At 53.1% G+C, this 12,991-nt stretch overlaps 1 protein-coding gene across 9 annotated transcripts in view; it reads right to left on the bottom strand.

Moving 5' to 3' along the window:
* Window positions 1-12,991, bottom strand: part of CACNA1E (calcium voltage-gated channel subunit alpha1 E) — a 129,650-nt gene that overhangs the window by 36,158 nt on the left and 80,501 nt on the right. For all 9 annotated transcript variants that reach the window (XM_042033760.1, XM_042033756.1, XM_042033753.1 and 6 more), the window contains exons 10-20: window positions 7,104-7,219; window positions 6,106-6,159; window positions 5,635-5,760; window positions 5,164-5,373; window positions 3,730-3,842; window positions 3,374-3,486; window positions 3,109-3,240; window positions 2,701-2,773; window positions 2,190-2,307; window positions 1,819-1,886; window positions 527-624 (exon numbers count right to left, since the gene is read on the bottom strand). In XM_042033760.1, coding sequence (XP_041889694.1) covers window positions 527-624; window positions 1,819-1,886; window positions 2,190-2,307; window positions 2,701-2,773; window positions 3,109-3,240; window positions 3,374-3,486; window positions 3,730-3,842; window positions 5,164-5,373; window positions 5,635-5,760; window positions 6,106-6,159; window positions 7,104-7,219 — 1,221 coding nt within the window. The remainder of the gene's footprint in view (window positions 1-526; window positions 625-1,818; window positions 1,887-2,189; window positions 2,308-2,700; window positions 2,774-3,108; window positions 3,241-3,373; window positions 3,487-3,729; window positions 3,843-5,163; window positions 5,374-5,634; window positions 5,761-6,105; window positions 6,160-7,103; window positions 7,220-12,991) is intronic.

The raw sequence follows: 12,991 nt of genomic DNA, 5'->3' as shown, positions 1-12,991 counted from the left end.
GCTCCCAAGGAAGGAGCCTGAGGGGGATTTGTGACACCGCTGCTCCCTTCTCACCCAGCCCTGGCTGCTCTCCTGCAGCTCTGCCATGAAGAAACACTCCCCAGGAACAAATATCACCCCTCCTCAAGAATAACTTGAAATACCTTCCTCCCCCCAGCCTCCTACCATCAGCCCTGAGTGCTTGAGCTCTATATTTGGGGCAGAAAGCCTCTTCTATCATATTTTTGCCATGCCCAAGCACTGAGACTGCAGCTTGGTCTAAAGGTTGGCAATTTCAGGACTTCCCTGGTGACCTGTTCCCCAAGCTGTCACCTCCCTAAAAGCACTGCTGCTCGTGGGAAGCACACTCCTAGACCTCCATGCACCTTCAGGAAGATGCCCAGAGAGGGAGTCATCCCATGTGGGGACCCCTTTTTCTTGTGGCAGCCCTCCCAGCCAGCCATGCCAGGCTCTGCTGCAGCTCTGTGCCCTTCTAAGCCTGGCTGGGCTCGGGGGGTCACCGGGGTGGTGTTGGGGAGTCACTCACTCGATAGCAGGCATGTTTGGGGCAGACATGGGGCTGACTTCTTTGGCTTTCTGAAGGGCGTGCTTCTGGTTAAAGGCCTCCTCTTCCTCCTGTTCATCCTGCGGAGAAAAGATGGGCATTGCTCAGTGGGATGCCGGGGTTCCAAGGGAAAGTGCAGCCGTCGGGAGCAGTGAGGGATCTACAGGGCCACCCTTGATGCCGAGGCTTGAGGGATAGAGGAGGACCCATACTTCCAGAGACACTTTGTTTCCCTTGTGCCATGGGGATGCAAGTTCCCCACTACACCAGATCTTCCCAAAGGCGTCAGTGCTGCTTAAATAAGTGAACCCAGCCCACTCCAGGTGAGAGCTGGGCTGAGCATGGTGGAACAACCCCAGACAGTGCAGACCAGCTCAGCCCTCCCTTCCTCACAACCACAGGGGCTAGACAGGCATCCCCCCAACAGAGTGGGAGGTAAGGCATCCATGAATGACCCCGGCGGAGACCGGATTGCTTTAATGAGTACAGTTGTGTCTCCAGAGCAAAGAATGTCATTAGGAGTCATTAGTGAGCATTCAGCCTTTTCAAAAACTCAGCGCTCTCTTAATTGATGCTGCTGGTACCCGTGGGGCTCTCCCATCCCTCGCACCCAGCGGCAGCCGGCAGCCCCTGGAAGGGCCATCTGCACCCACCGAGGGAGGACAGGGACCCCTGCACACACCCCTCAGGCAAACCAGCACCATGCCCCATTTTGGGTCCGATTTACACCAGCGTGGAAGCCTCCCAATGAGCCCCAGCGACACGAGTAATAGCATGGGCTCTACAAAAATCTGGGCACTGCAGGATCACTGCTCTGCTCCAAAGAGTGGCAACAACCCTTGCAGCTCTCTCCTACTCACCATTATCCAGATGGTGCCCCAACAATTTAGCATTCCCCGAATATTTCCCAGCATGGTCTTAAAAGCGGCTAAGCACCAGCCTAGATTGCATCCTAAATCACATCCTCTGCCCTGTAGGCAGATGGGGAATAAATATTGACACCACTGGGAAATGCTTCCCACTCCATATCTCCAGAGTGCTCGGGCAGATAACAGTCCCCACATGAGATCCCATCCAACAGATGAGGGTTATCTCGATCTGACTGGTGGCAAACAGGACCGGGGAGTTTAAATGGAGAAATAGTTAAAGCCATGCTTGAAGCGTGGGCGTTCCTGGAAAGACCAGCAGGTTTAAGTATTTTCCTAAATCAAAGCCTAAATGGCTTTTCCCCCGCTCTCTCCATGAGAGAAGGAAAAGGAGCAGCAGGAACATACCTTGGTGAGCTCTTGAGCATTGGCCAGGTTGTCCACAGCAATGGCCAAGAAGACGTTCAGCAGAGTATCTGAGAGCAGCTAAGGATGCACAAGCCGTGTGTTAAGGACATGTGTATCTGCAGCTCCCAGGGGAGGGTGGCCTTGACAGCTCCTCGCCAGCTCAGGCAAAGGCACAAACTCCTCTCCCATCCCACAGAAACAGCCCTCAGCTCCTTCTCTGCCTTTGGGATACCCAGCGCTGCCACACGTGTGTGGTGGGTCTCCCTCAGTTGGGAGGGGAAGAAGGAGCAGCAAATGGGGAGGGGGACGCCCCCAGACAAGGTGAGGAGACGGGGTTGTCACCACTAAAAGCACAGCAGCCCAGTGGATACAGTTTCCAAACAAGGTGAGGACGATGAAGTAGATGGAGGACCACATCCCTGAGCGCACGCCTCCCTGGGAGCGGATGCCGTTGTACATCACCTCGTTCCAGTCCTCGCCTGTCAGGATCTGCAGGAAGACAAGGCAGCAGCTCTGTCACCTGCACCTTCCCATCCCCTGGACATCTGCACCACCAACACACAGGAACCAAGTATGGAGACCCTGTGCAGTGGATAACCCAACTCTGCAGCTGCAGCACCTGAGGGAGATCCCACTGGACACTGATGAGGGTTTAAAGCCTCCTCAGAAGAGTTTTGAAACTCTTCATCTTCTGTAACAGAGGTGGAAGAGTTTCCATCTCTTTCCATCCACTTTGTTGTGCAAGAGAGGGAGGAAGCAAGTTATACCTTACAGCTGACAGAGAGGAAATTGTTTGGTGCAAAGAACCCCTCCCAGCCATGAGGGAGTAAGCAGGGGGTCTCAAGTCCCTTTGTTTGTGTCTCCTGGCAGCCCAGATCCTACCTGAAACACTGTCATGATGGCTGCAGGGAAGGTGTCAAAGTTGGCCGATGGAGTCCCATCCATGAAGTTAAACCTGGAAGGGGAACCGGGTGAACATAAATGGGATGAAATACCAAGGTCACCAAACCCCTGACTGCTGTGCTATCGGTTCTCTTGTGCTTAGGAGGACCTTTCCCCACTCCAAAAAAGGTCTCCCGAGCACTTGGTGCCAGAAACAAGAAGGTCTCCTGGCTAGAAGGACCCACACAGCCCAAAGGCAGCCTTCAAGCCAGGATTTTTGTCTGGGAGAAGTACCACTGGGAGGAGACTGAGGGGGAAGGCTACAGTCTTGCTGGGCCCTTAAAGAGAGTGTCATCACTTGGCTTTAACACCAAGAAATTCCTGTTCCTCAGCCTTGAAATGACCTACCTGCCTCCAAACAGCTGCATTCCCAGCAGGGCAAAGACTACAATGAAGAGGAAAAGGAGGAAGAGCAGACTGATAATAGATTTCATGGAGCTCATCAGCGAGACCACCAAGTTCCTCAGGGATGCCCAGTACCTAGAAAACAGAGATATTGCTTGAGTACTGGCAGTGATGCTGACACCATCATCAGGAGAGCAGGAGCAACTGGATCTGGGCTGCAGCCACAGCCCGAGACAGAGGATGACAGGCACTGACAGTGGGTACGCACTTGGTTATTTTAAATATGCGCAGGAGACGAAGAGCTCGTAGGACACTGATTCCAAAAGAGGTTCCTGGTCTGAATATAGCCCAAACCACTTCGAAGATGCTTCCCACTGTGACCTGAGAAGCAGACACAGCCACAAGTCAAAGACAGGCTCAGGATGGACTGTTGCAGGAAATCTTAACCTCCCTGAGGATTAGGCACCCACCACCCAGTCCAGGACCTGGTGTCTCAGGCTGTCCCGGCAGAAAGTGCTCCCTGCCCACTGTGAGGGCCATCTTCTTCTCCCCCTCAGTGCCTTGCATTACAGACCCCTGCCAAACACCTCCCTCCACACCCAGAGCATCCCTGGGGCCGCTCACCCCACAGTCGAAGCAGTTGAAGGAAGAATGGAAGTAAAGGCGTGGCCCCATCCCGTACATCTTTAAGGACATCTCCAGAAGGAAGAGCCCAAGAAACAGGAACTCTGCATAGTCTAAAAGACAAAACCCAAGCAGGCTTGGGACACCGAGCTGTGTGGAGCATCCTGCATGCATCCACCACTTGACCATACAGAACACCACAGAGATGGGACAAGTCAAGGACCGTGCTGCATCCCCAAGCTCTCAGGGTTTGGGATGAGGCAATTTCATCTGTGAGGAGCTAAACTGTATGTAACAGAGCATCAAGCCCATGAGTCAATCATTCAGGGTAGATGCACCAGTGTCCCAAGGGATTGAGAGGTCTAGGCACGGCCAGCACGGAGCAGAACAGCTCTTCGGCATTAAACCACAGTGGCTGAGGAGCCTGCAAAGGCATCAACCACATGACACTGTAGAGGAATATTATCAACCTGGATTAAAATCATTGCATGGCTGGAACCCAGCCAGGGAAACAGAGCTGAACAGCCAAGAGCCGGTGAAAAGCTTTTCCAGCTATGTCATGAACATTTAGCAGGCAAGAGCCTGGCTCTTCACCTTTCCCAGAAGACGCTTCTCACCACAACCAGCTGCCATGCCACACTGCAGCGTGCTGGGAGCCTGGCAGGCCTGAGCCTACTATTGCAGATTTGGGTAGAGCCAGGGCTTGACAGGGACATTTTCAAGGTGAGGAAGAATAACAAGTCTGAGAAAGCAGCACTGCCCCCACTGCGGCAGCTCAGGAGTGACACATGGGGCTGACCATGCTACTCTGCAGTAGCCCACGCTGCAGAGGACATGGCTGCAGTGCTTCTGAGACCTGACCTTGTGCCCTGGCCCATGGTGGGCTCAGGGAGGCTCCAGTAACTGGTTTCAAACCTGTGATTCCCTCACCATGCTCTGCACAAAGATATTAACCAGGGTGTTCGGCCATGACCAGTCCCATCTCTGCAGATTCACACCTTTCCAGCAATGGCTTGTGCGCATTCAAAAGTGGTTCTCCAGCAAGCTTTCCATCACCACTGTTCACAATTTTGGGATAAACTCTGCTGAGACTGGCAGTTTGTTTCTCTCTCATGTCAAACACATCAGACCTGAAGGACATGAAGCCAGCACAACTCCTCCATGTTTGCTCACAAGGCTGAGACAGCCCTCAGTGGCCATGGGGCCAAGAGCAAAGCTGAATTAAATATCTGTGCATGGTCGTTTGTTATCAACAGTGAATGGAGCTGAGGTTATTCCCCACGCAGCTCCACACCAGCATGACTGTGGTAGGTCTCATCCCTATGTGCCTTGAGGCAGGAAGTGAGGGTGTGCTGCAACCTCCAGCCACTGGAGATAAAAAGATTTTCCTGCCCAGGCAGAGCTCTCCCACCTACACCAAGCCCAGGGACTCACAGAGGAAGTGGGTGAGCCAGGCTGGCTGGTTGTGATGGACGATGGCCACACAGGCAGTGTTGAGAGCCACCAGGCTCAGTACGATCCAGTAGAAGACCTGGGATTTCACCATGTGGCGAACGGAGATGCGCAGGAGCCGCTCCTTGTGCCGTAAGTAGGAGGCACCGTCCACCCTGGCGCCTTTGAGGCCAGAGTGACTCGAGGGGTTACCTGAAGGAGAAGAAGGGGAACAAGGAGTTGGATGCTCCAGCCTCTCCTGCAACATGAGACAGGACAGATGGCTCATGGACATTGCTCTTATGGGGCACAACTTGTCCAGAGAGTTTTTATGTGGCACAGGGGGCAGCAGGAGGTTTGCTGTTAACTAGCAGAGATGGCTGGTCTGTGACACTCTCCATGTGATGGGTGTGACTCTGGGAACCCAATCAGCTGGCAGAGGTTTGGGGGAAGCAAGCTGCAGACTGCACTGACCCAAGGTTGGATTAAGACGTCTTCTCTGCGCCAGCCTCCGCTCGCCCACGGAGGAGATGTCGACGCAGTGCTCGTCACTCGACATGGCATCCGTCCGGTTCCGCTTGATGGTGGCTCGCCTGAGGACTGGGAAAGCAAGAGGAACAGGCGTTGGAGTCTCAGTGGCCCAACTTTGCCAGTAGCCAGCTCGTTGGTCAGGACCTGATGATCAGTACTCATGTCTATTAGCAGGACAGAGAGACCTCGGTGATCCTAGTCCAGAGCTATCCCTCTCATGGGATCTGACACCTCCCAGCCTCCACGCTCTCTCAGGGGCTATGGTGCCAATCCACCTCCCCTCACCCCTCTCTTGGGCTGCAGACCCCACTGGGGCCTCCCCAAACCTCCCATCACAGCTGGAGGGTGTGAGCCTCCAGCTCCAGGCAGGCAGAAGGAAGGGCAGGTAGATTTTAAGGGCATTGCTGGTCTTACCGTCTAAGGCTGAGGTCCCCGAGTTTTTGTTCTCTTCAGCCAGCATGACTTCCTCTACGCAAAACACACAGTTCAGCATCAGGAGATGTCACTGCCTTGTACCTAAGAACTTTCCCCAGCCCAGAGGCTGGCTCTAGATTGCAAACTCTTACCAAGTACTGGTTAAGGGCTCAAAAGCAAATTCTGGAGGGTGACAAGTGGCAGCTACCAAACATTGCATCAGAAAGAAAAACTACTTGTAATCAGCCCTTCTCCCCCTGCCATCACTAAGCTCATTAAAGAAGTTGAAAATTGCAGGCAGGTCTGGGGCTCAAACAACCCAGCCCAGGGCTGAAGCTGAGGTCTCAGGACTCATTTCAAGACATCCATCTTTTACAAGTCTGAGCACTGGATGAAAGTGTAAATCTTCCCTTCCCAGAGCTGACTGCACTGACCTGATTCCTATGAGGAGCAAGCAAGGACATGGGCTGTGGCAGTTTGGGAACCAACACCCACGGGCTGTCATGCCTCGTGTCAGGAGGAACCTCCACCACCCCCAGCCCTGGTCCAGGAGTCTCAACGTAGGAACCAGTAAGTGCATCCCCTCCAGATGGCTCCAGGAGGAGATTTGACTGGAAAACCCCTGTTCACTGCTCTTCTTTCCCACTGCCCACCACTGCAGGGGACTCCAGCAAACACCAGGAGAAAGGAAAGCATGGCAGAGCACAGCTGCCAGCCATGTTGCTCACAGCCTCCCGGGAGATGTAATGTGTCTCGTGCACAGAATGTGACAATTTCATGCCACAGAACATGAGGATTCACCAGAGGTTGGTGATGTCCTGCTGGCAGCCTGGTGGGACCATCACACCAAGCTCACCCGTGCGCTCAACATCACCACGTGAGCACCCTGGGGACACTTTGGGGCTCAGGGATTCCTTTCTATCCCCACCACCCCGCACGACCAGCAGTCTGTGGTGCCCACTGTCCCCCCGGATGTCCCCCTGGCCACCATCCTTTACCCGCTTTGTCTATCCATGCCCGGTAGCCGTTGAGCTCCCGCTCGATCTGCTGCTGGCGCCGCAGCTTCATGAAGGCTCGGCGGTTCTCCACGCGCTCTCGCTCTTTGGCAAACTCCCTGGGGAAGGGGAGAGGTGAGAGCAGGGCTGAGGGGCAGCAGGGTGCCCAGGGGGCTGGGGAACCATGGCACAGAAAACAGGGACCAAAGTGGTTGTTGGGGACATGCACGGCCATCCCCAGCCAAAGCATGGCCTGGGGATGGGTGAACGATCAGGGAGGAGAAAAGGAGGAATGGATGGATGTAAGCAAACCCCCTGCTTGATTGCTCAGTCCTGCATGCTCCAGCTGGGAGCTGCTACCACTCAGGGAGGATGCTCTCAGTGATTCCCAAATCCAGAGCCAGCTTAGCTTCTGTGTGTCCCTTCAGGGAATAAGAACCAGGCACTGTGAAGAGGCAGTGAGGGGATGGAGGACAGAAGGTCCTGTCCCTTGCCTTCCCTTTCTCCTGTTGATCCTTCTCCTTTCCAGCCTCTCCTTGGAGTATTTTCCCAGGACTTGAGACATCCCTGTCCTCCTCTGGATCTCAGTGTCTCACAAGAGCTGTCCAGGCGTGATGACCACTCCCTGTCCCACCTCCGAGTCTCAGCCCATGCCCTCAGCCCCATCCCGGTCCCAGGATGCTCCAAGGGAAGTGTGATTACAAATAGCAAATGGCACTGTTCTCTCTGCGAGAGGAGCATCTCTCTCCCCAGAGACCAGCAGCAACCTCAGGCCTCAAAAAATAAAAACTATTCCAAAGACCTGAAAAAGCTGGTCTGTCTGCTGCAGAGAGCATTCAAGTGCATTACCCCAGCTGAGCTATTACACCCTGATGCTGTGTGGGCTTTTGCATGTGTGTGTGTGTGTGTGCGTGTGCGTGTGTTTGTGTGGAAAGCCCGGAATGTTCCCTGCATCTCTTGTTTAAGATCCCCAGACAATTCAAGCGTTTTTAATTCCACCCCAGGAAGGTGAAGTTTCCTGTCGCTCTGGCATTAAGCATCAAATGACTCCCCCTCCAGCAGTGGCTTTCAGACTGAAATGAGACTTTCTTCCCGGGGCAGGGAAGGGGGGGAAAACAAAAGGCAAGGAAGAGAAAAGCAGCCTAAGTGAAGGGAAGGAGGGTGGGAGGAGGTGGGGGAGAAGGAGGGACCTCCCCAGCCAACAGTGAAATGCACTCTCAGTTTTGGGCATGCTATGCCGATATACCCTCCTTGCTCTAGCTGGAGGAAAGGCAGGAGCATTTTGGCTGTACCCTCACTGCACTTCATTTGCAAATTTGGGATGTCGAGGAATGAGGAGATGCTGTTTGGAGTTAGAGTTGGAAGGGAAGTTGCCTGTCCTCTTCTGGTTTGGCCCTCTGGTCCTCCCAGTTCTGCCCCACGGGCCATAACTCCATGGCAGCCTCGGCAGCACTTTTCCCAGACCCCACAGATACCAAATCCTAGAACAATTTGGGTTGGAAGGAACTTTAAAGACCACCTCGTACCTTGCCATGGGCAGGGAAACCTTCCACAAGACGAGGCTGCCGAGAGTCCCGTCCAACCTGGCTTTGGACACTTCCAGACATGGGGCAGCCACAGCTGCTCTGGGCAACCTCTGCCAGGGCCTCCCCACCCTCACAGGGAAGAATTTCTCCCTAGTATCTAATCTAACACTGCTCTCTGTCAGTGGGAAGCCACTCCCCCTTGTCTTATCACTACATGGCCATGTCCAAAGCCCCTCTACCAGCTTTCTTGAAGCCCCTTTAGGCCCTGGAAGGGGCTTTAAGGTCTCTCCAGAGCATTCTCCACTCCAGGCTGAACAACCCCAACTCTCTCAGCTTGAGTGCAACTGGGAGCACTTGGGAAGCTCCCCCTGATTTATATCAGCTGGGAACCTGGGCACTCTCTGCTGCTTCCTGCTTGCCCATTCCTCTGTCCTGCAGCTCCTGTGCTGGTGTCTCCTTTTGCTGCATGGCAAGAGAAACCATCATCATGTGCCCACAGTGGAAGCCATCTAGAAGGACCAGCTGAGCCCCAAGCCTCCTTTTCCTGCAGAAGGGAATGGGGGCATTGGAAAAGGAGCTTGTCAAGAAACGCTTTTCCCCTAACCAGCCCTTTTGCTCATGGAGCACTAATTTACAGGAGGCTGGTGCCACACGCACTCAGGGACAGGGTCTGTGCAGCTGCGGCAGCATCTCCGACGGAGTCACTTCCCACTCACTTGATCCCTAATGGAGCTTAATTGCTTTTGTCCATTAGAAGGAGGAAGGGGTGGCAGAAAGGGGAGGGGAAAAAAAAAGTTAATTTCAACTTAATGAATTATTACATTTCAGAGAGACACGTTCCCGAGCAGGGCAGCAGCGGGGGCTGGTGACATCTGAGAGTGGGTAGGCGATGCTGACAGATCAAGGATTGCTCAGAGCCAATTTGCAGCAGCGGGTAGAGATAATACTGTGTGTGAGTGAGAACAGGGCCAGCCATGGTGACTGACAGGCACTTGGGAAGGCTCCAAGTCACAGGCAGGGCAGCCCCGCATCGCCCAGAGAGAGGGTGCCTGCCTGCCACTGAAGGGCTCTGCTCCTGCTCTCTCGGGGTCACATCGCCAGGGATGGCCCAATTCTGCCCTGCAAAGAGCCTGGGGCAGTGCTGTCCCATGGGGTCCCTGTGAGGGGGCTCAGAGAACCCCAACAGATTGCACCGTCTCCATCAGCAACACCTCTGCTTGTCCACCTGGGTCTTCTGGCCCCAAATCCTGATGGCTCCAGCTCAAAAATATCCATCCCTCACAGCTGAGCTCCACGATGCTCCTTGTGTCATTGCAGCCCCTCTCTGCCCAGCCTCATGAAGCCAAAGACACCCAGAGAGCTCTAGAGGCAATTGCTGAAGGCCCTGGTGGGGTTTGGGGACCAATCTGTCCTCCTGCTCCCAAGGGCACCATTCCTCCACACCCCCTGCCCTGCCTGCTGGGGCAATGGGAGCACAGATGCTTCACTCCTCCTCTGCCTGCAAATTCTCCTCCTTGGAGCCTTGGCATTTCCCTCATGTGGCCTGAGAGCATCTCTGCTCCTGGCAGGAGACCCTTGGGGATACCACAATGCTCAGCCACATTCCTCTCCAGGCTCCCACAGCCACCCTCACACCAGGGAAGCAATGGTTTTGTTCCAATGTTATCTGCCCTAAGGACTGGAAAGCCCAGGTCTGGTTTCAATGGGAGAACCACTCGTGCAAGCACCCAGCTTGAAAATGGGTCCCCTTTAAAAAAAACAACCAAGACACAAGAAAACAGGAAAAATCCCTAACCAACCAACTACAAGAAAACCAAGAACCAAAAACAAGTTAAGAAAAAAGAGTATCACAGATACTGCAATCCATTTTTCTACTTTTTGAGTTCAAAGCAGGTATATACTGCTGGTCACATCAATGTTGTGGCCTCCATGCTGTGAAACAACAAACCATCTGTCCTCAAACCCATCAATTCATCACCTTTTGCCCCTATTAAAGATGCTTCCAGCAAACCAGTTATCAAATTGGTCTTAAAATAACTTGAGGGAGCAGAAAGGATAGGATGGAAATCAGAGAAATACTGGATTACACACTGAGGATGAGGCAGCAGCACCACTCTGCTAGGAAAAAACCCAAATATAATGGGATGCATAACAAGAGAGACCATCTGTAAGGCATCAGGTAACACTACTGCTCTCCTCAGGTCTTGGCTCATGGCTCCACTTCAGGTTTGAGCACCACAATCTGAGGAAAAACTGCCTCAGAGACTCCAGGATGGTGTCAGAGAAGGTTATGGGGCAGAACTGACAACAGACGGTGTGGCAAACACAGCTGAGACAGTTGCAAACCAGGGGGATCAGATGGTATTTACCCAAGAGGTGTAAAGGAACTGAAGTGAGAGTGTTGAACTGACTGCGCAGTCTGTAACCTGGAGCTTCAACTTAAACAGACGGTGACAGGCAGAACTGGCACTGCAGACTGGGATTATTGCACTGAACTCATGGCAGAGGCAGGACGAGAGTGTCCAAAAGGTACAAAAACCTCTGCAGGGAGAAGGTGTCCTTCACAGGCCTGCTTTGAAGGAGACAACAAGTTTTTCAGCAAGGCTAATTGCTTGATTTGAGTTCACTTGAACTGCCAAAGTCAGAGAAGATTCAAGGCCAGGCTGGATGGGGCTCTGAGCAACCTGGTCTAGTTGAAGATGTCCCTGCTCATTGCAGGAGGTTATAGCAGATGGCCTTTTGATATTCCTTCCAACCCAAACCATTCTATGATTCCTTAACAAAGCTGTTTTGTCTCAAGAAAGTCTTCTCTGAAGCACTAAGTGGTGAAAAGAAAGGATACAAAAAGAAAGGCAGACAGAAACACCCTGTTTCTTGTATTCCCTCTCCATTATCTTTGATCATCCCTGTGTACTTGGGCGGGAGTTCTGTGTCACCGCGGTGTGACAAACCTGCAGTGGGAGCGCACAGCTGACGCTGCTAAAGAGAGCACATTTATAGAGTGCTGGCAGTCACACGAGCTGGGGAAGGAAAAGCTGACAAGCTGTTGGTGACATGGAACGGTAAAACGGGAAGGAGCTGGGAGATACCAGCCCTGAGATTACCCATTACATCACTGTCCCAGTCAAGGAGGCGCAGATGCTGACAGGTACCTTCTACCTTGCAGAAAACCTGTGGTTGTCCACCTGGATTTCTCCAAGGCCAAGTGTGCTGATGATACCAAACTGGGTGAGGAAGTGGACACTTCAGAAGGGAGAACAATCCTGCAGGAAGACCTGGACAGTCTGGAAGAGTGGACTAACAAGAACCTTATGAAGAGAAGCTGTGGCTGCCCCATCCCTGGAAGTGTTCCAGGCTGGATGGGGCTTGGAACAACCTGGTCTAGTGGAAAGTGTCCCTGTCCACAGCAGGAGGGTTGGAATGAGATGATCTTTACAAGGTCCCTTCCAACCCAGGCCATTCTCTGATTCAGCTGCAAGGTCTTGGACATGGGAAAACAAAATCCAGGAGGGCAGCACAGGCTGGGATCTACCCAGCTGGAGAGCAGCTGTGTGGAAAGGAACCTGCAGGTCCCAGGGACAAGTTCAGTATGAGTGAGCAGTGTGCTGCTGCAGCAAAGAAAGCCAACAGGGTGCTGGGCTGCATCAACAAGGGCATCACCAGCAGAGAAGGGAGCCACAAACATTCCAGCTGTAGACTCTCAAATTCATCATTTTCCCAAGGATGACACCACCAAGGTTTGCATCGCTGTTCCCACTGCCCAGAGAACTCTGTTTGTCTGCAATGCTGCACCAAAGGCAGCAACAGCACACTCAGCCCACGCTGCAAGGAAGCTGCAGAAGGGTGGCAGAGGGTCTGGCAGCCCCAGCGAGGAGCAGAGATGGGAGCTCGAGACTGTGTTTCAATCTTATCAGGCAGGGCTGGCATGAGCAGCGCAGCTTCACTGCTTCAAGAGCCCCGGGCTTTGTTCACAATCACTCCCACTGGCTCATGCAGTGCTGGGAAAATGTCACTCCTCCCCTTCCCTCCTATGCTCCAGTTTCTACCCTCTGTAAGCAGAGAACATCTTTATAGTCTCCTTTTGCATGTGATGACAGCAATCTGCAGATGAAAGGTGTGTGGTCAGTACTGCAGGTGAGATGTAGTATGGAAAAAAAAACCCCACACCAATTTTCAACCTTTCATCACATTAACTTCCCAGGAGCTTCCAGCACTCCAACTGACGCCTTCTACACATGGATACAACGAACTCAGAACCAGCCATCAAATGTGAAACCCGCAATGCAACTGCTCAATGTGCCACTGCCACACAAACAAACAGCAGCCTATGGTGCTCAGAGAGCTGGTAACACCACAGGAGTCCTG

Source organism: Corvus kubaryi, unplaced genomic scaffold, assembly GCF_017639235.1.
Source record: "Corvus kubaryi isolate FWS band 111438036 unplaced genomic scaffold, C.kubaryi_AGA036_p1.0 37361, whole genome shotgun sequence".
Lineage (NCBI taxonomy): Eukaryota > Metazoa > Chordata > Aves > Passeriformes > Corvidae > Corvus > Corvus kubaryi.
This window is presented reverse-complemented; position numbering and strand designations above follow the sequence as displayed.